This window comes from Jatropha curcas, chromosome 3 (assembly GCF_041381405.1).
Source record: "Jatropha curcas cultivar XTBG-Jc1 chromosome 3, XTBG_Jcur_1.0, whole genome shotgun sequence".
Classification (NCBI taxonomy): domain Eukaryota; kingdom Viridiplantae; phylum Streptophyta; class Magnoliopsida; order Malpighiales; family Euphorbiaceae; genus Jatropha; species Jatropha curcas.
In genome coordinates, this window is record NC_143153.1 from 32770483 (window position 1) to 32788703 (window position 18221).

The 18221-nt window shown below is 36.9% G+C and overlaps 6 protein-coding genes across 8 annotated transcripts; 3 read left to right on the plus strand and 3 right to left on the minus strand.

Annotated features, from left to right (window-relative positions):
* Positions 1–890: 890 nt before the first annotated feature.
* LOC105647025 (Peroxidase superfamily protein) lies at positions 891–2588 on the plus strand. The gene is made up of 3 exons (XM_012233000.4): positions 891–1534; positions 1621–1972; positions 2075–2588. The coding sequence occupies exons 1-3, from the start codon at positions 1280–1282 to the stop codon at positions 2452–2454; spliced, it is 987 nt and encodes a 328-aa protein (XP_012088390.1). The 5' UTR covers positions 891–1279; the 3' UTR covers positions 2455–2588.
* Positions 2589–3143: 555 nt separating this feature from the next.
* On the plus strand, positions 3144–5940 carry LOC105647024 (Got1/Sft2-like vescicle transport protein family). Its single transcript, XM_012232999.4, has 6 exons — positions 3144–3353; positions 3584–3637; positions 4317–4390; positions 4590–4707; positions 4812–4870; positions 5644–5940. Exons 1-6 carry the CDS (start codon positions 3207–3209, stop codon positions 5720–5722), a joined length of 531 nt encoding a protein of 176 aa, XP_012088389.1. The 5' UTR covers positions 3144–3206; the 3' UTR covers positions 5723–5940.
* A 1895-nt stretch (positions 5941–7835) lies between these two features.
* Positions 7836–9576, minus strand: LOC105647056 (zinc-finger homeodomain protein 4). The gene has a single exon (XM_012233036.4). It carries the CDS (start codon positions 8844–8846, stop codon positions 8046–8048), a length of 801 nt encoding a protein of 266 aa, XP_012088426.1. The 5' UTR covers positions 8847–9576; the 3' UTR covers positions 7836–8045.
* Positions 9577–9857: 281 nt separating this feature from the next.
* Positions 9858–11343, plus strand: LOC105647027 (UDP-glycosyltransferase 73C5). Its single transcript, XM_012233002.4, has one exon. It carries the CDS (start codon positions 9858–9860, stop codon positions 11217–11219), a length of 1362 nt encoding a protein of 453 aa, XP_012088392.1. The 3' UTR covers positions 11220–11343.
* Positions 11344–12173: 830 nt separating this feature from the next.
* LIGB (catalytic LigB subunit of aromatic ring-opening dioxygenase family) lies at positions 12174–13933 on the minus strand. Its single transcript, XM_012233003.3, has 3 exons — positions 13534–13933; positions 12958–13328; positions 12174–12626 (listed from the first exon to the last, which is right to left on the minus strand). The coding sequence occupies exons 1-3, from the start codon at positions 13765–13767 to the stop codon at positions 12434–12436; spliced, it is 798 nt and encodes a 265-aa protein (XP_012088393.1). The 5' UTR covers positions 13768–13933; the 3' UTR covers positions 12174–12433.
* A 461-nt stretch (positions 13934–14394) lies between these two features.
* Positions 14395–18080, minus strand: LOC105647029 (SET domain-containing protein). 3 transcript variants are annotated; one of them, XM_012233006.4, is made up of 6 exons: positions 17936–18080; positions 17477–17852; positions 17140–17330; positions 16754–16961; positions 15350–16022; positions 14395–14891 (listed from the first exon to the last, which is right to left on the minus strand). In XM_012233006.4, the coding sequence occupies exons 1-5, from the start codon at positions 17995–17997 to the stop codon at positions 15351–15353; spliced, it is 1509 nt and encodes a 502-aa protein (XP_012088396.1). In that variant the 5' UTR covers positions 17998–18080; the 3' UTR covers positions 14395–14891; position 15350. The 3 variants fall into 3 exon arrangements, with proteins under 3 accessions (XP_012088396.1, XP_012088394.1, XP_012088395.1); XM_012233004.4 differs by having other exon boundaries at positions 14395–14931; XM_012233005.4 differs by having other exon boundaries at positions 14395–14943.
* Positions 18081–18221: the final 141 nt, after the last annotated feature.

Consider the following 18221-nt stretch of genomic DNA (forward strand, 5'->3'; position numbering starts at 1 on the left):
AAGTTAATGAAGTGCGAACGTGAAAAGGATCTTTATATTAGATCTTAGTTTGGTATGCTTTGTTACTTGTTGTTTGACTGTTAAAAGGTCGCTCTGAGACGAATAACTTCTCTGATTAAATGGCCATGGACACGAACAACTCCAGGATTATCGAAGGAACCATGAGATGATTATCGATTTTGTTTTTTTATATAAATCATTGGTATTTGGATTTTATTATTAAGACTATCTATTAAGAACTTGAGATTATTAAAAGAATTATAAGATTATTATTAATTTGTTTTGTATTTAAACTCTATTATCAAGGATTTATTATTAAAAATTCAATAGCTTTTCTCATATGCGTAATTTATTGCAAACTGAGCTATAATCTGAGCTGTAATATGTAGGTATTGATTTGTTATTATATATTATATATGAACTATCACTTTCAAGCGTTGAAATTATTATTCGATAGTATATCATATAGAATAGATGAAGTGTAATGGGTCAAATTGCGTTCAGCCACATAATGCCTGGACGCGTCCACAGCACTCAAAGGACAAACAAACAAACAGGCAGAAAAAGGCACAAATGTGGGAATGGAATGTCACGCGCAAGCCATTGACTCTGTTTGCCAATCAAGCATCCTCCACTTCTTCACTTAACAATAATAACAAAAAGTTTCAGCCACTTCAAATGGAGAGTTGGTTTTTAATTAAATGGAACCCAGCTGCATGCACTTGTCTTTTTAATTAATGGAACCCAGCTGCATGCACTTGTCGCCCTCATCCACTAACATTTGCCGCCCTCCTCCCCTCGTCTTAATTTCCTCGAGATTCCATTAAATTAATGAATAATCTGGAAGGGTAAATTTACACTTCCGTTTGATTGGTCATTAAATTTAAAATTACTTAGGAGTTGTAATCAATGTGCAGTAAACGAGTCTAGAAAAATCCTGGCTCGTGGTTCAATTCTTGATTTTGGCTCATTCAGTAATATTACTTACGAGTTTACTTGTTACGTGTCATAACCATACATGCAGTCTCTCGTTAGTTAAAGAATTAAAAGAATGTATATCGCATTAACCCAGTTTTGGTGGAGAAAATGATAGACCACTACTTCAACTTTCCAATTCATTAATCAAGTTTTTTGGACAACCTTTCTCGTCATATGTATATGTACATATACAGACTCACTCAACGTGCCAATTCTCTTCACTCTTCATTAATCCACCAAACGTCAAACTCATCACTAATTAAGTCTTATCGTATAGTATAATTTTTGGGTGAATTATTTGATGGTGCAGAAATCTATTGTAAATCTTGGAAAAATGGATGTGGGTGTGGCTAAAATTATTGGTGTGTTATTATTCATGGAAGTAATAGCGAGTGGATACAGATTTGGAGCTGATGGATTGAGCATGAACTATTACATGTTGAGTTGCCCATTTGCTGACCTTATCGTGAAGAACACTGTTACAAGTGCTTTGCAAGATGATCCTACCCTTGCTGCTGGCCTTGTTAGAATGCACTTCCATGACTGCTTCATACAAGTAAGTCGAAAATCGTATTATTTCTCCTCCTTAATTTGCAAGAATACATACATCCTCTTCATATAATTAATGAACAACATTTTTAGGGATGTGATGGGTCTATCCTGATTGATTCAACAAAAGATAACACAGCAGAGAAGGACTCTCCAGCAAATCTGAGCTTGCGAGGCTATGAAGTGATCGATAACGCAAAGGAGCAACTTGAAGATCAATGCCCTGGCGTCGTCTCATGCGCTGATATACTTGCAATGGCTGCTAGAGATGCAGTCTTCTGGGTAGGAGGCCCCTTTTATGAGATACCAAAAGGAAGAAAGGATGGAAGGAGGTCTAGAATAGAAGATACAATTAACTTGCCTTTTCCCACTTCCAATGCCACTGAGCTAATTAGACAATTTGGTCAGCGTGGTTTCACTGCTCAAGAAATGGTTGCTTTGTCCGGTAAGCATATATTATACATATGATATGTATATACAATTGAAATATAACTAGAAATCAAAATAACAAGAAGTTAAACATGTGCGTTTAATTGGATATATATAGGAGCACATACTCTTGGCGTAGCAAGGTGCGCATCCTTCAAAAATAGGCTCAGTGGTGGTGATATCAGCGTCGACTCAGAGTTCGCAAAGACATTGTCGAACACATGTAGCGGTGGAGACGACGCAGAGCAGCCCTTTGACCCTACAAGAAACAGTTTCGACAATCTTTACTTCAATACGCTTCAAAGGAAATCTGGACTTCTTTTCTCCGATCAAGCTCTGTTCACCAGTCCACAGACTCGACCAATTGTCAATGGCTATGCTTTTAACGAAGCCATGTTCTTTCTTGATTTCCAGCAGGCAATAGTGAAAATGGGGACGCTTGATGTGAAAGAAGGATCCAAAGGCGAAGTGCGACTTACTTGCCGCCAAATTAACTAAACAACTACGTACCCACTATTATTTTATATATTATTATTATTATTATTGTATCATTATTGGATTTGGATGTAGTAATAATATAATTAAACGTTACAAATATCATTTAGATAATATAATCACAATTTCGTGAGTCACTCAACCACTACATATATACTAGCTTTACAAATGCAAGCATTTCATCTTTAGAATATTTTTTCACAAGACGATGGTATTTTGTGGGAAAACAAATTCATAAAATTAATTGGTAAAAAGATTGTTAACATGTAAAAGTTGACAGAGCTTGATGAAATATGATCAGCCTCGCTCTAAAAGCTGATAAATTATAGTAAAAAGACTAATTAAACATCTAATTAGCTTTTTAATTAATATTTGAAACTGTAAAAATATGGACATAAGAGGTACTAATTAATATTTGAAACTGCAAAAACATAGACATAAGAGGTACTTAGGTATAACGAACCTAAAATATAAAGGTATTATAATCTATTTAAAAAAAAAAAAAATATAGAAAGATAATTTCGATTGCTTTTTCGTTGAAGTAAAATCTGTTTTAAGAGTTGCATGGATAAAGTCATTAAAAAATGAAAATTGGTAGAGTGACTTTTTGGGCCGGATCCATTTTAGAGGGACACTATTGGGCCCATCTGCTGACTGCTGGTTAGAAATCGAAATCATCTTCTCTTACGATTTAAGCAATTAATTCTAATTTCTCAGATCCAAATCGAATTCGAGGGAGAAAGAGAGAGAGGAAAATGGAGAAGATGAACCAGGCATTTGAGAAGATGAAGATGCTTGTTGGAATGGAAGTGGACGACGAGGACCTAGCCGCTGCAGAGGACAGCAGTTCCTTCTCTTTATTGGACGACTTCAATCGCAACTGCACTCTCTCCACTAAACAGGTTTCTCCAATTTCTTCTCTTTATTTTTAGATTAAGCTCTCTTTCTCTCTTTAAATCAGCTGCAACTCACTGTTTTAATCAACTCAACACTGCTTGTACCCTGTGTTAACTAAATTGACCTAGGATTGAAGGAACGTCAATTGCTTGATTTACATTTCGAAATTAATATTGTATTTCATTTTTACGCATTTTAATGCATATTCTGTTTTTTCTCCTTCTCATATGAACAGAGGCTTTACGGTTTCGTCATCTGCTTTGTTTCTGGCTTAGCTTGTACACTTTTGGTAAGTTCAACCATCATCAAATCCATCATTCTTTCCCTTGTCATCGCTCTTGTAACTTGTAACTGAAGAACTATTCCTTCTTTTTTTTTTTTTTCTGAATATTGCTCTTCTCTCTGCTATTCGCCTTTTCTGTTTACAGCTGGACTCTATGGTCGAATTAGTAAATTAGCCATAAGTTCACGGTGGTAGGAGAAGGAGCGACTCTTTCAATTTGAAACTCTTGACTTATCCTTTTCCCGCTATTTAACTTTTTAGTTTTGAATTTGTTTAAATATGTATGCTTGCATTGCAACTGCTCAGAGGTTTTGAATGGGACCTACACGTGTTATTTCTCAAAGACAAATTTGTTACCTTTGTCCATAAAAGGTCATTTGAGTAAAATTTACTTGCATCTGCTAAAATTTGATCAGTCTGTTGCAATTGCCGTTTATTTTTCCTTTCCTCTTGAAATTTAAATTTTTGCGTCAAACGCTGTAAAGAGCTCTGGATTATGTCCAAAATCTGTGAACTAGAAAAATTGCATATTTAACGCTAGATTTTTTTATTGGTGATGTAAATATGAGGCATGAAGCATTATTATTCGTTTTTCTTTACATTAGGTCATATTGATAATATCTGAGTTAGACAAATTTGGTGGCTTTTAAATTAATTAATTTGTTTTCTCTTCCATGTCTCACAGTCAATGCTGGTTTTTTTCAATCCAATTAAGTTTGGCATTGCATTCACATTTGGCAATTTGCTTTCACTTGGAAGGTTTGTATTCTGCTAAATGGATCGTAATTTGTTATATATATATATATATATATATATATATATATATATATATAAATATGTCACTATTTATTTTGAGACTCTCATCAATCAATAATCTATTAATTCTATGTTTTCATGTGTATTTTCCATGTCCATTACTGTGATTTCAGATACTAAGTTGGAGTATTTTCTGTGGCAGCACAGCATTTCTCATAGGGCCAAAGCGTCAAGTGACTATGATGCTTGATCCTGTTCGTATATATGCAACTGCCCTATATCTTGCGAGTATAATCATTGCCTTGTTCTGTGCACTATATGTAAGTTACTTTTTCCCCCCTTAGTTCCTGATTGTAACTATTGTTTTGCATCAGACAGGGAAATAAGTGACATTGCATAATCTGTCTTGGCATTTGATGAGCAGGTCCATAACAAACTTTTGACGCTTGTGGCAATTATTCTAGAATTCAGTGCGCTAGTTTGGTACGTTACTAGTATTCATGTGTTTCACTGTGGACATTTTATTTCAGTTCCATAGAATCAAATTGATTATATTTCATATTTGTTATATGCTTATAACCTTTTTCGATGCTTTAAGTATAGCTAACTAATGTCAAATGCATGCCCCTAACAAAACCAAGATATGAGTAAAATGTTGGACAAATTATCTGCTGTTTGTTGTTTCAATGGACTTCTCATGGATGTGTTCAGGTGAACTTGTAATGACCTCAAATTCTATACAAAGCCTACCAATTGGGTTACAATGATTTGCATTCTGTTTTTTCTCGGGTAAAGGTACAAGGGGTCTTGTAAAGCATGAATTCTCTTTGGCTTCTGTTTTGTGCATTAGAGCGTTGACAGTAACATTCTAATGGCTAACAGTCTGACAAATCAAAGTGCATTATTGTTCTATTGAGTCTGAAGTCTTATGGTGTACATCAACTATATCTGCTGAATCATTGTGTGTTCTGATGAAGAACTGATTTTGAAAATCTCTTAGGAAAAATAGTCGAAAAATAGTCAACTTCATTGGTTTAGTATTCCAAGGAAAGAAGTTTTATTTATATATATATGGCAAGTTAAATTTAATATTTTCAGCCATATGTAATGTTGTTGGCCAATGCCATTGATGAATTTTATTTTTATACTTGATTTCATCTCACTGGTATGGAAGTGAAATGGCTAGTTTAATCAATCCGTATTTATGTCTTCATATGGCTGTGAATGATGTGAGTTTTCCCTTTCATGATTTACAGGTATAGCTTGAGCTACATTCCCTTTGCAAGGTCCATGGTTTCGAAGGTCGTGTTAGCTTGCTTTGACACTGAATTTTAGGTTGCTATACACTCTCAGTAGAGAACAACGGATGTATTAATTGTTGAGCATAATTCGACATATATGTAATCAAATTTTCTGCAGGTGTATTCTAGGCTAGTCCATCGTAGTTGTATGTAAAAATTTGACATGGGTACATGATAGAAATATACGAATGGTCAGAAAGTTACATGGTTGTGACATTACCGTCAATGTCTTCAATATTTGCCCTTTCTTCACCATCAATACTAATATTAGTGTTAATTATGCGTCGCATGGGCTTCATATACCGGAAACTGAAAATTGTCTAGATCGTCATAAGTTTTACATGTATATGATCAGCTAAGGACGATATGAATTCAACAGTGCCAAAATATATGACCGCTTAGATCTTATTTGGCATTATGATTGAAAATTTTTTTTCAAAAATTATTATTTCAGTTGCTGCTCAGAAAAGTAGTTTTCACAGTTCTGTTTGGCTATATATTTTGTAGTAAGTTTTATAATTAATATATAGGAAATTCATCTCAAAATAAATTTTAATAATCTGTAATAAACATTTTCCTTCAATAAAATGCTAAACATACCTTTAGGCTTAGCCGCTCTCCCTCCATAATTCACCAATAAGGTGTCTTCTTTCTTTATTAATTATTCCTAAATGCAGCAATTCACTAACAAGGTGTCTTGTTTCTTTATTCCTAAGTGCAGCAGAACAGTAAACTTGTGATCGTATTCTGATTTTATTTTTTTTTTATTTTTTATTTGTTTTAAATGTAGGTATCTCCAGCCAACTTGGTTTTTAGACCGGATTGATCCACTAAGAAGTAAAGTTCTCCTACTGAATATTTACTTTACATATAAAGATCTAACTCTCGATCTCGCTCAAAAAAGAAAAATGTTCGGTTATCTTAATTTTTTATTATTGTCACTTTCCCTTAGATGAGACCACAATTAATCAATTACTAATAGGCTCACATCATTATCCAAGCGTAAAGCATGTATTATGAATACTTTAAACGGTGTTAGCATGAACCATATCATTAAGACATAGAACAAAGAAAAGAAATTAAGATTATTTAGCAGTCAAGCAAATCCACCGTCCAATATTATATGGTAAAGAAAAATTGGAATTGAGTGCATTAATGTATTAAAATTAGGATCATGGAAGCATCAATTAGTGCCTATGTTTATCATAATTATAACCCCTAATTCTACTTAGCCATATATATTATCAATACTTTCTTTAATTTGACCCAGGTATCCTAAGTTTAATTAAGTTGAAGTTAGATATGTGTCAAGTCCAAAAATAATTAGGATTAGTAAAAAGTTTCTTTCTGCACATGCATCCTACTTATGCTTAATGACTTAATTATTCATTCATTTCTATCTATACACCGATCAAGTAACTTAATTTTACCCTTTATGGGATGCTAATGCATATAATCCAACTTTGTAGCAGAAAATAAGGTCCCTTCTTCTTTTCAATGTTTCCTTTTCTTTTATTCAGTTAAAAAAAGAGAGAGAATGCTTGCTATAAGTACCAAATTAAGCTGTTGGATGAGACATTTATTTGATTGTGATTACCTTAAGCTATAGTAGTTCCCTTGGCATTCATTATATTCTCCTTCATTTTGGATTGGACATGGCATTGCCTGCCAACCTTAAAATTCCAATGATCAGAAATATAGTCGGTAAGTAATCCAAGTAGTTGAGCGTTAATTTGACCAGCAAATGCTTTTGCATCTTTTTCAACTATTATAATAAATATGTTTTGGGGTTGTTTAGACGATTCTTATATGCAAAAATTTAATTTGGTAGGTACTTACTAACGATTACAACGTCCTGCAATCGAAGCATTTATTCATGCATACCAACAGTGCGAATTAGTGATCTGTAAAATCAAATGAGACCCGAGGTTTTGAATTGCAAAATCTTATGGGTTATAAGATCATGATCATGACTATTCCATGCATGCACCACAGAAGCTAACAAACATGTTCAACGTGTACGTGTAAAACCGCAATGGCATCTTTATTTGTTCCGCCCAAACATTAAAAAGAAACAACATGAAAACGTACATAGAGGACTAGTGTAGCTAGAGCTTTTCCTGGATTCAACCAGTTATGTCATGAAGTAGAAATAAACTTTCTTGACTGCGTAATCGTGGATATGTGCCATTACTCAAAATTCTGGCACATTCAAGCCGGAAATCTAGACTATTACACATGCCACCAAAGCACATAGTCTTAAAGAACGAAAACACAATTAAGAGGAAAGCGTAAAACACAATATGAAGAGCATGTGGAAGCATAAATCGTAAAGTGAAAAAGAAAGTGCTCTGATTCTAATTAGGTGAGGAGTTTTTCTTGGCAAACTGGTGCTTGTTGTTGTGCATCCATACTTTGAAAACTCTCCTCTTAATCCCAATCCCTTGGCAAAGTCGCTGCACAGCAGATTCTTCCAGATTTTGCATTTTCCATCCAGCCTTCTCTGCAAAGTTGAGCATCTCTTGCTTCTGTTCTTCTGTGAACTTGGTCCTGAATCTCTTTTTCGGCTTCTTCTCAACTGGACTAGTTGCAACTGCTCCATCTCCATCATCATCACCATTACCCTTCTCATCATATTCTGAAGGGACTGAACCGCTTCTGTAGGATACTATCATCTGCGGAGTTGGCGATCTCCTTGAGGAAAGCAAGGGATTAATAAGATATCCTTGTGGTGGTCGGCTGCGATGGCCTAAGACGAGTGTATTTCCAGGATTGTAGCCAGAGATCATAGGAGAGTGATACGAATGCTCACCATCTATCTCTTTCCTGTGAAAGTTTCTGTGGCAGTTGCAGGCTGAGCACCTGAGGGCCTCGAGGGTGCCTTGTTCACCACTTGGCATGAATTCACCGCACCCATCTGTTGCATTCCCACCTATAGCTGCTGCATGGTTCTTGAGGCATTCCTTGTAACTCACCACTTTCTTGAAGGGGCTTTGGTCCTCCAGCAGGATTGAAGGGGTATTTCCACCGGAGGTTGGTTGGGATACTGATGAAGTAGCTATAATGCGGCCATTTTCTGCTCTTGCATAACCGCCATTTCTTGAGAATGGAATGTCCTTTTGTGGGCTTGAGTTATTCATCTCTTTTTCTCTCTCCATAATAATAAATCAATGTGTACTTTTTCTGGACGTTATCAATTCATCCTCGCTCTCCCTCTTTCAAAGTTGATGCGAAGGCCTATAATCTTTAAAAGATGCAAACTTTTCTGTTTTTGCTCTCTGTAAATTGGTACAAAAGAAACAAAAGGACTGAGGCGGTATCTGTAGAAGTGAAATGTAACAGAACAAGGCTAAGATGAAAATGATCAATGAAAGCGGACCTATAAAAATTCAAGAAATTAAGCGAGCATTGAATACTCAGTGGAAGATGTCCAGCTTAAATGTTTCTGTTGGCAGGATACACATTCAGTCTGCTTTTATGGAGAGAGAAGGAGCTAATGCGATAGAAAATTGAAGAAATAGGTTGTAGAGGGTTATTTTGCAAGAGAAGCAACGAGCTAGAGCTTATGTAAAATATTGCTGATTGAATGAGTGGCGGAGGGTTGAAGTGATTAAAGTGATTAATGGTGGATATTGGTTCTAACTAATTTATTTTGAGAGAGAGAGTTGCAGGGGGATAAATGTGAAGACAGAGTTTTAGGGATAGAATTAAAAATTGAGAAGACTTGCTTTGCTTCGCTTGCACTTGCAACCATCAGCTACCTTTTAAGGCTGGGCAGTAAAAGTGTGCCATTTATTCTGATGTATCATTTAGGTTGCTGTTATTACTTGTTACTTGTTACTTGTTACTTGCAAGTGCCATGCAGAGGAAAAGACAAACAATTCTAATTAAGCAACTGCGATGCGATGTATCATTTTGGTCAGTATTGTGAGTGCAATTATACATGTTATAAGTTCCATAACTTGCTGCCTGCATTGTGTCCACCTATTGTAGTAAAACTAGTTTAAAGTTTAAATGTTAATAGATAGATAAAGTACAGTATATTGCTTTACTTTTTTAAAATTAAAGCTTTTTGGTTTGGTTTATTAGTTCTGAATTGGTGGCTTGGTGCATGATTTGAGCTTTTTGAATTCCCAGAGCTAACAAAACTCAGGAACTTAACTGCAAACATGGAAGGTGAGATCTTTGTCGTGACAGGTCATGGCCATGGCCATCTCCATCCCTGCATCCAGCTCTGCTACCGTCTCGCTAAACGGAATTTCCATACCACTCTGGTTATCTCTTCCTCTCTCTCCTCAGCCATTCCTTCCTCTTTCATCCGAAACCCCCTTGCCTGCGTTCTTCCTATTGCTCCCTCTGGCCCTCTCAGCCCGCAGTCTGCCCACGACCTCCACGCACACCTCGCTAACAGGTGCCATATTTCAGATTCGCCTCGGCCTCTCTGCGCTGTTGTTGACTTCCAAATGGGATGGACAAAAGTAGCATTTTGGAAATTTGGTATTCCTGTGATAAGCCTGTTTACTTTTGGCGCGTGTGCTGCCGCCATGGAGTGGGGAGCTTGGAAGGTCCAAGCTGGAGACCTTCTGCCCAGTGAAGCCCGTTTAGTCCCTGGATTACCTCAAGAGATGGCGATTACTGATTCCGATCTTAAAAGAAAAGTGTTTATGCCTGCAGGCAAGGGTAGACGGGGTGCACCTAGGCCCGGCGACCGGCCTCCATGGGTCCCTGAAATTGAAGGCTCAATCGGCTTGATTTTTAACACGTGCGATGACATTGACGGTCTGTTTATCAAATACATGGAGGATCAGACGGGCCTTCCGGCTTGGGGTGTAGGCCCACTCTTGCCGGAAATATATTGGGGTTCAACATCGTCGGATTCTATTCGCGACGGTGTAATTGGGGATCATAAACGGGAATCCAATTTTACGGAGGATGAGGTGTTCCGATGGTTAGAGTCGAAGCCACGTGGATCAGTACTGTACGTCGCTTTTGGCAGCGAGGTGGGTCCTACTATGGAGGAATATCAACAATTGGCCAGCGGATTAGAAGAGTCGACCCGCCCATTTATATGGGTCATACAAACGGGAAAAGGCTATGATAGCTGTGGGTTAGACTTGGAGACGCGGGCGGGAGATCGAGGTTTGATAATATATGGATGGGCACCACAACTGCTTATACTGGGCCACAGGTCAGCGGGCGGATTTCTATCACATTGCGGGTGGAATTCCACTATGGAGGCAATTGGGGTCGGAGTGCCCATCTTGGCTTGGCCCATTAGAGGAGACCAATACTATAATGCTAAGTTGATAGTCAGTTATCTGAAGGTAGGGTATAGGGTCGCTGATGATTTAGCAGAAATGGTCAACAAAGATGACATAGTGAAAGGAATTGAAAAGATAATGGAAGATAAAGAGATGCATGAGAGGGTTTTGCTTATCAAGGCAAAATTGAAAGATGATGGTTTTCCACCAAGTTCTGAAGCTGCATTGGATGCTTTCAGGGAATTCATCATCAATCCAACAAGCAATTAATTACTTTCCAAAAGTACTGTCCTTTCTTTATGTAAAATTAACAATGGATTGTGCTCTACCTGTTGCTTATATTCTTTATATTCAATCTGCGTAGGCTCCAGACTGTTCTTATATTTGAAGTTAAGTATGGGACTATTGTAAATAGTTAGTTCGGCCTTGACAGACCAAACCGATCAAAGTCAATAAAACTGAAATTTTTTAACACCTAAATCAAATACAACTGATTTCTTTATATAATCAAGGACTGGTCCGATTTGATTTCTAGTTTTGATTTCCTTTTAGAAGCTTCATAGAACAACCTACTTCATATAGAATAGACATCTAAACATCTAACCTCTGTACGGTTTAGACGTTTCTTGCAAAACAAGTAGATAAAGTTTTTGAGGTAATGGTAGCCTCTCTGTCCTTTTCCATTATCCCGCTAATGTAATGGTGTCTCATCAATTTTAATTTTCACACACTAAAATTGCTTACTTTATCAAAAAGCGTTATCTTTTGCCAAGCTCAACCGCTTGGAAATTGTCACTAGAGCTTTGCTTTTGAAACTTCCTTGTTATATCCAGCAGTGGAGTCATTTATTTCTACTTAAATGCTTGACATATGAGTACAGCTATTTCAGAATTGCTAAATCAGAAATAATTGATCAGCCAAATCACACAGTGCTCAAATTTGTAGTATTGCCAATGCAGTTAGGAAGAACCAAGAGATTAAGCTGGTCACATACCATGTTTGTTACATAACATAGCTTCAGTAAGATTTCCCATCAGTCCGGCTTCTTCAGGTATGGAACCTAAAAGCTTATTGGTATACAGGCTCATCACAAGTAGCAAGTAGGAGAAGTCCAGAAAATTTAGGAAAGATTTTCATTCAGGAAGGAACGGTTCCAAAGGACAAAGACGGATGCAAAATAAATCAAGCCGCAAAGAAAGTGGAGATGCCAAGGCTCAGTATCCATCTTACAAGAGTCCAATTGCTACTTCATTTGAAACAACCACACTATGTATAGTGCAGCATATAATACAACTCTCATTTCAGAATGAATGCATTGAGGATCATAGCAATGTGACATAAAAATAATAACAAAGCACAAATCATAATATAAGCACAAATTTGTATATGAACAACATCTTAGAAGTAGTTACAGGAGTTTATACTTCAGCATTATGGCTTTTATTGCTCTGCGAATGGAGAATTAACAAAGCAGTGTAGCACATTCATTCGGCAGCAGTGAACTGATAAGAAGCATAAGAAAGGGAACCATTGCTCCAGCTGTGATGCACAAGTTTGGCCTTGGCATTTTCACCTGCAGCACCCATTGCCACATGCAATGGGTAAAAGTGGTCTGGATGAGGATGAGCCTTTTTTGCCTGAGGTGCCCTCGCATAAAAGTGATTCACATCTTCGTATCTGCACAAAAGTAACTAGCAAAGTTGAAACTATATATGGAAGCGAATAGGTCCAATAGTCTAAAACTTGATGCCCTCGAGAAGTAGAGAGCTGCTGAAAATCTGAAAGAAGAAATTGATCTAAATTGACTTGGCATCCTCGTGTGCAAAACTCTTACTCAGAAACAGAGTTTGAAGTATTGACTATCAAACGCGTATTCAAAAAGGGCATGATTATAGACTATTAGAAAGTTAGAAAGGAAGACAAGTTGAAATTTCAAATGAGGTAGTAGCAGTATCTTTAAGCCAAAATTAAAATGATACAAACATTATTTGAGACAAAAATGATGTACCTTCCTTGAAGAAGAGCATCTTTAAGCCAGGCATCAAACTGCAAAGCCCAAGGAGGAGTAGGAGCGCCATTAGGGTAAATGTCCCTCAAGTTGTGAGTAGTAGCTCCTGATCCAATTATGAGGATGCCTTCCTCCTTGAGAGGGGCCAATGCCCTGCCCATGTTATAATGGTAAGTACCATCTTGACCTGATTGAATAGAAAGCTGACAAATTGGGATGTCAGCCCCCGGATACATGAACATCAATGGAACCCAGGCACCATGATCAAGTCCCCTTTTTTTATCCTCATGAACATGCTTAAAGCCGGATGCCAATAGCAGTTCCTTCACCCGCTTCCCCAACTCCGGAGCTCCTGGCGCTGGGTACTTGAGCTGCCAAAATTTGTTTGAAACATTAGAATTAGAAACATTTTGTTGAGCTCAATCAGGCTTTTGTTAGAAATTGGAATCTTTAAACGGGAACAACCTTTGCGTTTGAGCCATAACCATCAATTATCAATCAATCTAAATCATTACACGTCTCGATCAAAATTCAAGCACAAAGATAAATGCAGTTGAAGAAATAGAAAACGAGTACCTTGTACATGGCGTCGGGGAAGTTATAGAAATCGTAGATGGTGTTGTTGCGGTCAACGACGTTAACGGCTGGTTCACGGGTATCCCAGTGGCCGGAGACCATAAGAATGGCCTTTGGCCTGTCTTTATATGTTTCGTGTCGCCACGATTGGAAAAAATGTCTTGCCTGTATGCTCTCGTCTATTGACATCATCGGCGACCCGTGAGATAAGTAAAACGTTTGCTTCACAGCCATTTTCCAATCTTTCTTTTCCGACCAAAATCAATTCACAAGAAGAAGAGAAACCAGAGAGAATGAAATTGCTGGGTTCTTTTTCAAAATTTTGTTTAGAAATCAATCGAATTTATAGTTTCTAACATAAAAAACCAGAGCTGACCGTCGTTACCAACTCACCATTATTAATCTTAATTGTTAATATTTAATAAAGTATAAAAACAAAAAAATGTAATACAAATTATTTAAAATGATTTTAATTAAAATTAATGAAGTCAAATCGATAACGTAGACTAAAAGAGGATGTTAGTTAGTCGCGTCAAATAAGGGAACATCCACGTCAGATCAGCGGATTTTAGGTATTGATTTCTGTCGAATTAAACCTTTTCTAAAAAAAAAAAAAAAAAAAAAAAAATCTATAAATAAAATTCTAGGTGGATTACAATAATACTGATCAACACACTACCAAACACGCCAGTATGCACATGCCCAGATACCGCCATTCCATGATAATACATCCAATAAAATTTTTTTGAAACATTCAATTTTTTAACCATTTAAGCAATGATCAATAAGCACATTTTTTTTGCAAGTTAAAGCATTCAATTATATTTTATTTTATAAGTTTAAAAGTTTAGTAAATCAATATAAAAATTGAGTGCACCTCTAGATTTTTCTTATAAAATTTAAGTGTTATGCATTTAATCTTGAAGGAGGCCATTCATCGAATTTCTAACATTCAAGAATCAAGAATATCATGCATACAAGTGAGACCGTATGCACTCGTTATTGTAAGTGTGGCTAAAACATGCAAGAGCAAGACACTCGCAGTCTGGACTCTGGAGTCTAAGGTGCCGCAAGCAACCAAAATAGGAGAGCCAGAAAAAGATGTAATCCCTGATTATTTAACAATCCATCTTTGAAAATAATGCAACCCGAAAGCTAGCTCCCGCAGATATCTCTTCTAGAAAGACCCTCTCCTAACTTGGAAGTTCTCATTTCCCTTTCAAAACAGGAATCACGATCTCTACAAGGTGAAAATGTAGAACAGGCGTAGAAGAAGTAGAAGCACTCTTTAAATTAGATTCCGGCATTCTACCATATTCTCCAGTGTCATATCAGAATGCCTCCCATTTCCACACAGACTGTAAAATAGCACCCATAATTGAGGATATCACACAGAGCCTGGCAATCAACCTAACAGCAAATGAGTTTGCCATGAATTTTACAGAAACAAATTTCCTATTACATTACATGCTTGTTATGTATGTCATCAAACAAATTTCCTATATGAAATCAAGCTGGGAGTTGCAAATGTGTACAAAAATGGTAAATAAAAGTCATGTGATGTATGAAAATAGTATCAATATTAACAAAAGAATTCACTTCTTTCAGGTGATGTCAGGCGCAAATACCACCTAGCACCAATTATCATGCTAGAATGATCCACACAATTTCCAGTCATTCATTAGGGCTGCACAACTCATTTTAGAGGCAATCATCCAGCCACAAAAAAGCAGGCACAGAGGCTTTCCCTCAAAACACTTTATTTTGCATAAGACAAAAAAAAAAAAAAAAACAAACAAAATAGAGATTATTTTACCTCAAGTCCTCTTCAATCTCTTTCTCTTGGATGCTTTCTTTGGATTTTTCAATGATTCAGTAGCAACAGCAGCATAAGCTCTAAGTTTCCCAAGAATCCTCCTCTCACTCAAACGTAACATCAGAGAATGGTACAACTTTCTTTCTTCCTTGCTACAAGTTTTTGCAGCTTCAATATCATCCTTCATTGAACTTAAACCGTAAAAACTCTCCCTTCTGTCAGCAAGCCACAGAAGAGCACTACAAACACTTTTTGTCAGCAAGAAACCTTTATTAGCTTCTGACCTTTTAAGCCATGTGATATTGCATTTTTCTGACAAAATCATGCTGATGGATTCCTTATAGTTATTTGCAGTTGAAACAGCTAGATCCAATTTGCAATATTCGTCCTCTTGTAACAACATTATATACAATAAAATCAACAACTCAATTTGTGGTTCTCCATTACATGAGATCTCAAAGTATTCAGCATTCTGACTAACACATCCAGAATAACCTGATTTTCTCCAAAGGGACAGCCTTGCTCTGCTATAACGGCCAGAGAACAGTGATGAACTCCATTTAAGTACCAACTCCAAATCAATATTGACAATGTCATATGGATTATCTGGCTCTGTGAAACCATATCTATGAAGCAATGCAGCATTACCTACTAACCCATATGTATTAAAGACCTGAGATGAGATCAAAAGAGTATTAAAAAGAACAGATATGGAAGAGCTTTTTCCTACATCAAGACATTGGCCCTACAGTAATCGTAGAATTACTTAAAATGAAAAAATCATTTCATAAGGCAGTCAAAGTAGAGCACAATACCCTTCATGACAAGCAGAAATGAACAGTTTCTGTTCTTGCAGTTAAGAAAATTAAACACCATCAAGGCCCCTGTCTAGTAAGCATTCCTATTAGAGGCAAATTGATATTGATTCAGGTATGTCTCAGAGTAGAAGTAACTGGGAAAACTGAATTCTTAGTTATTCAATCAACGACCAACCAATTTATCATTGACACTAAACCAACAAATCAAATATAAACTTCAGGTTACTCTGGAATTGCTCCGTTACATTACAATGCCAAGTACATGTAGTTCAAAAGTTCCATATGTTAGTTTCAAATGAGAGATCTGTGTTCTAATTTTCAAGTGTAAATGTCAACACTCAAATCATCCAAGACCCATATTTCCTGAATCATGTTATTAATCAAGAAAACAGATTCCCCCAATTATTCAAAGAAATGAGTTTATGAAACTGAAACCTTAAATTCCAGATATTAGAAATGCTAAAATAGGAATAACACTTGATATTATAGAAATGCCAGGAATATATTATATTTGTAAATCAGAAACATAGGTGCATTCTGGGGAAGAAAAATAAACACATAAAGACAGAAAGAAGAGAATAGTGACCTCAGCTCCGGCCTTGACATCTTTCACCATTATCATTTCCAACAATCTGGGATCGTCTAATTCGCATCCCAGTGCACTTGATGGTTCCTTATCAACAGTATTTTCAGTATAACAACCATTGGTGTTGCTTTTGTCATCATCATCAGATTTAGAATCAGAAGACCCCGAGGTGAAGTGCACATCCTCTGCTCCAGTCTTGTGATTAAATCTGTATATGTTGGAGGCAGAACAAAGATTAAAGGAAGAATAACTCTATATATCGATCATGGCAATAAACTACCAGTGGTAAGAACCTATCCATATCCTAAGACACTTGACAAATCATCCACGACAGCACTAGAATGATAATACGAGAATTAAGCGCCTTCAGAAGTAGGCACACTTACAGGTCTGCCAAAGGAACCATCCCAGACCCATAATAGTCATCTATCTCAAAAGAACGAGAAGCAATAAGACTCCTTGCAGCAAAATAGTTCTCAGGACCAAAGAAATGTGGAACAAAATGTCCCGTATCCACGAGAGGCAGTATATTCTCTTTCCAATCGTCATATATAAGGGCTTTGTCTTCTTTCACAACCTGCCTACAAGAGTAGAAGAAATTACAAAGGCAGTGGCATTGCGAAATGATGCAAATATTTGCTAGCCTAAATAAACCAAAAAAATAGCGCTAGTAATACTAGAGAGGGCATATAGAAGAAAAGTTGCAAATTTAGAGTGTATTACCTTGTGGAGCTCAGTGCCGAAAAGAAGTTGATCGACTTCATCAAGAGTCCAAACCAAGGGCAAGCTCTCTCTGTCCGGCAAGAGCTGAAAGTAGGCAGCCCAGGGCGAGTCGTTCCCCAAGCTCTTTTCATACATAAGCGCCACAGAGAGTCCCAAACAACCGCCCAAACCGGCGGCTTCGATAATGTCGCACGCTCCACTGTTTTTGATGGTCAGACAGGCGGACTTTGGAATTGTGGCAACCACCTCTCCTTCCCTCAAATCTCTCAATGCTTTCACGGAAATGCCTTGTTCGGGAGTGTGGATGAACTCGAGAGCGTCGCTGCTCCATCGGATGCCTTGGGAGATCATCCACCGCTTGAAAACCCTCAACTGCCTGCTTGTTCATTTATTTTAGCAAGATTGTTGATCAGGGAGATGAACGGATAGAAAAGAATTCGAGTTGGAAAGCATTCTTACCTGGTAGCCATGAGTCTGTCAACTTGAGGCACAGTCCGGCGAGTGCTGAAGCTCTCTTTCATAGGGTTGTTGTGTTTTACTGAGTCGGATTTTGATTTTAAAAAAAAAAAAAAAAAAAAAAGAAAAAAAGAAAAGAGAGATGGAAACCACGTATCTTTATCTCTATTTATTTATTTTTTCTTTAGGAAAAACAATAAACAATGTTTAATAGTAATAATAACATAAACTAACATCATTTAAAGTTATTTTATAGTTTAGCGAAGTCGGTTTGGTTAATAAAAGAGAA

What these genes read in the sequence shown, in the direction of transcription:
- LOC105647029 (XM_012233006.4), bottom strand. Translation starts at nt 17,997, where the DNA reads ATGAAAGAGAGCTTCAGCACTCGCCGGACTGTGCCTCAAGTTGACAGA. An exon ending in ATGGTTCCTTTGGCAGACCT is followed by an intron (nt 16,962 to 17,139) that starts GTAAGTGTGCCT and finishes CAACATATACAG; the next exon opens with ATTTAATCACAAGACTGGAG. An exon ending in ATGTCAAGGCCGGAGCTGAG is followed by an intron (nt 16,023 to 16,753) that starts GTCACTATTCTC and finishes ATCTCATCTCAG; the next exon opens with GTCTTTAATACATATGGGTT.
- LIGB (XM_012233003.3), bottom strand. Translation starts at nt 13,767, where the DNA reads ATGGCTGTGAAGCAAACGTTTTACTTATCTCACGGGTCGCCGATGATG. An exon ending in TCCCCGACGCCATGTACAAG is followed by an intron (nt 13,329 to 13,533) that starts GTACTCGTTTTC and finishes AAATTTTGGCAG; the next exon opens with CTCAAGTACCCAGCGCCAGG. An exon ending in GATGCTCTTCTTCAAGGAAG is followed by an intron (nt 12,627 to 12,957) that starts GTACATCATTTT and finishes ACTTTTGTGCAG; the next exon opens with ATACGAAGATGTGAATCACT.
- LOC105647027 (XM_012233002.4), top strand. Translation starts at nt 9,858, where the DNA reads ATGGAAGGTGAGATCTTTGTCGTGACAGGTCATGGCCATGGCCATCTC.
- LOC105647056 (XM_012233036.4), bottom strand. Translation starts at nt 8,846, where the DNA reads ATGGAGAGAGAAAAAGAGATGAATAACTCAAGCCCACAAAAGGACATT.
- LOC105647025 (XM_012233000.4), top strand. Translation starts at nt 1,280, where the DNA reads ATGGTGCAGAAATCTATTGTAAATCTTGGAAAAATGGATGTGGGTGTG. An exon ending in TCCATGACTGCTTCATACAA is followed by an intron (nt 1,535 to 1,620) that starts GTAAGTCGAAAA and finishes CAACATTTTTAG; the next exon opens with GGATGTGATGGGTCTATCCT. An exon ending in AGAAATGGTTGCTTTGTCCG is followed by an intron (nt 1,973 to 2,074) that starts GTAAGCATATAT and finishes GGATATATATAG; the next exon opens with GAGCACATACTCTTGGCGTA.
- LOC105647024 (XM_012232999.4), top strand. Translation starts at nt 3,207, where the DNA reads ATGGAGAAGATGAACCAGGCATTTGAGAAGATGAAGATGCTTGTTGGA. An exon ending in GCACTCTCTCCACTAAACAG is followed by an intron (nt 3,354 to 3,583) that starts GTTTCTCCAATT and finishes TCATATGAACAG; the next exon opens with AGGCTTTACGGTTTCGTCAT. An exon ending in GCTTAGCTTGTACACTTTTG is followed by an intron (nt 3,638 to 4,316) that starts GTAAGTTCAACC and finishes CATGTCTCACAG; the next exon opens with TCAATGCTGGTTTTTTTCAA.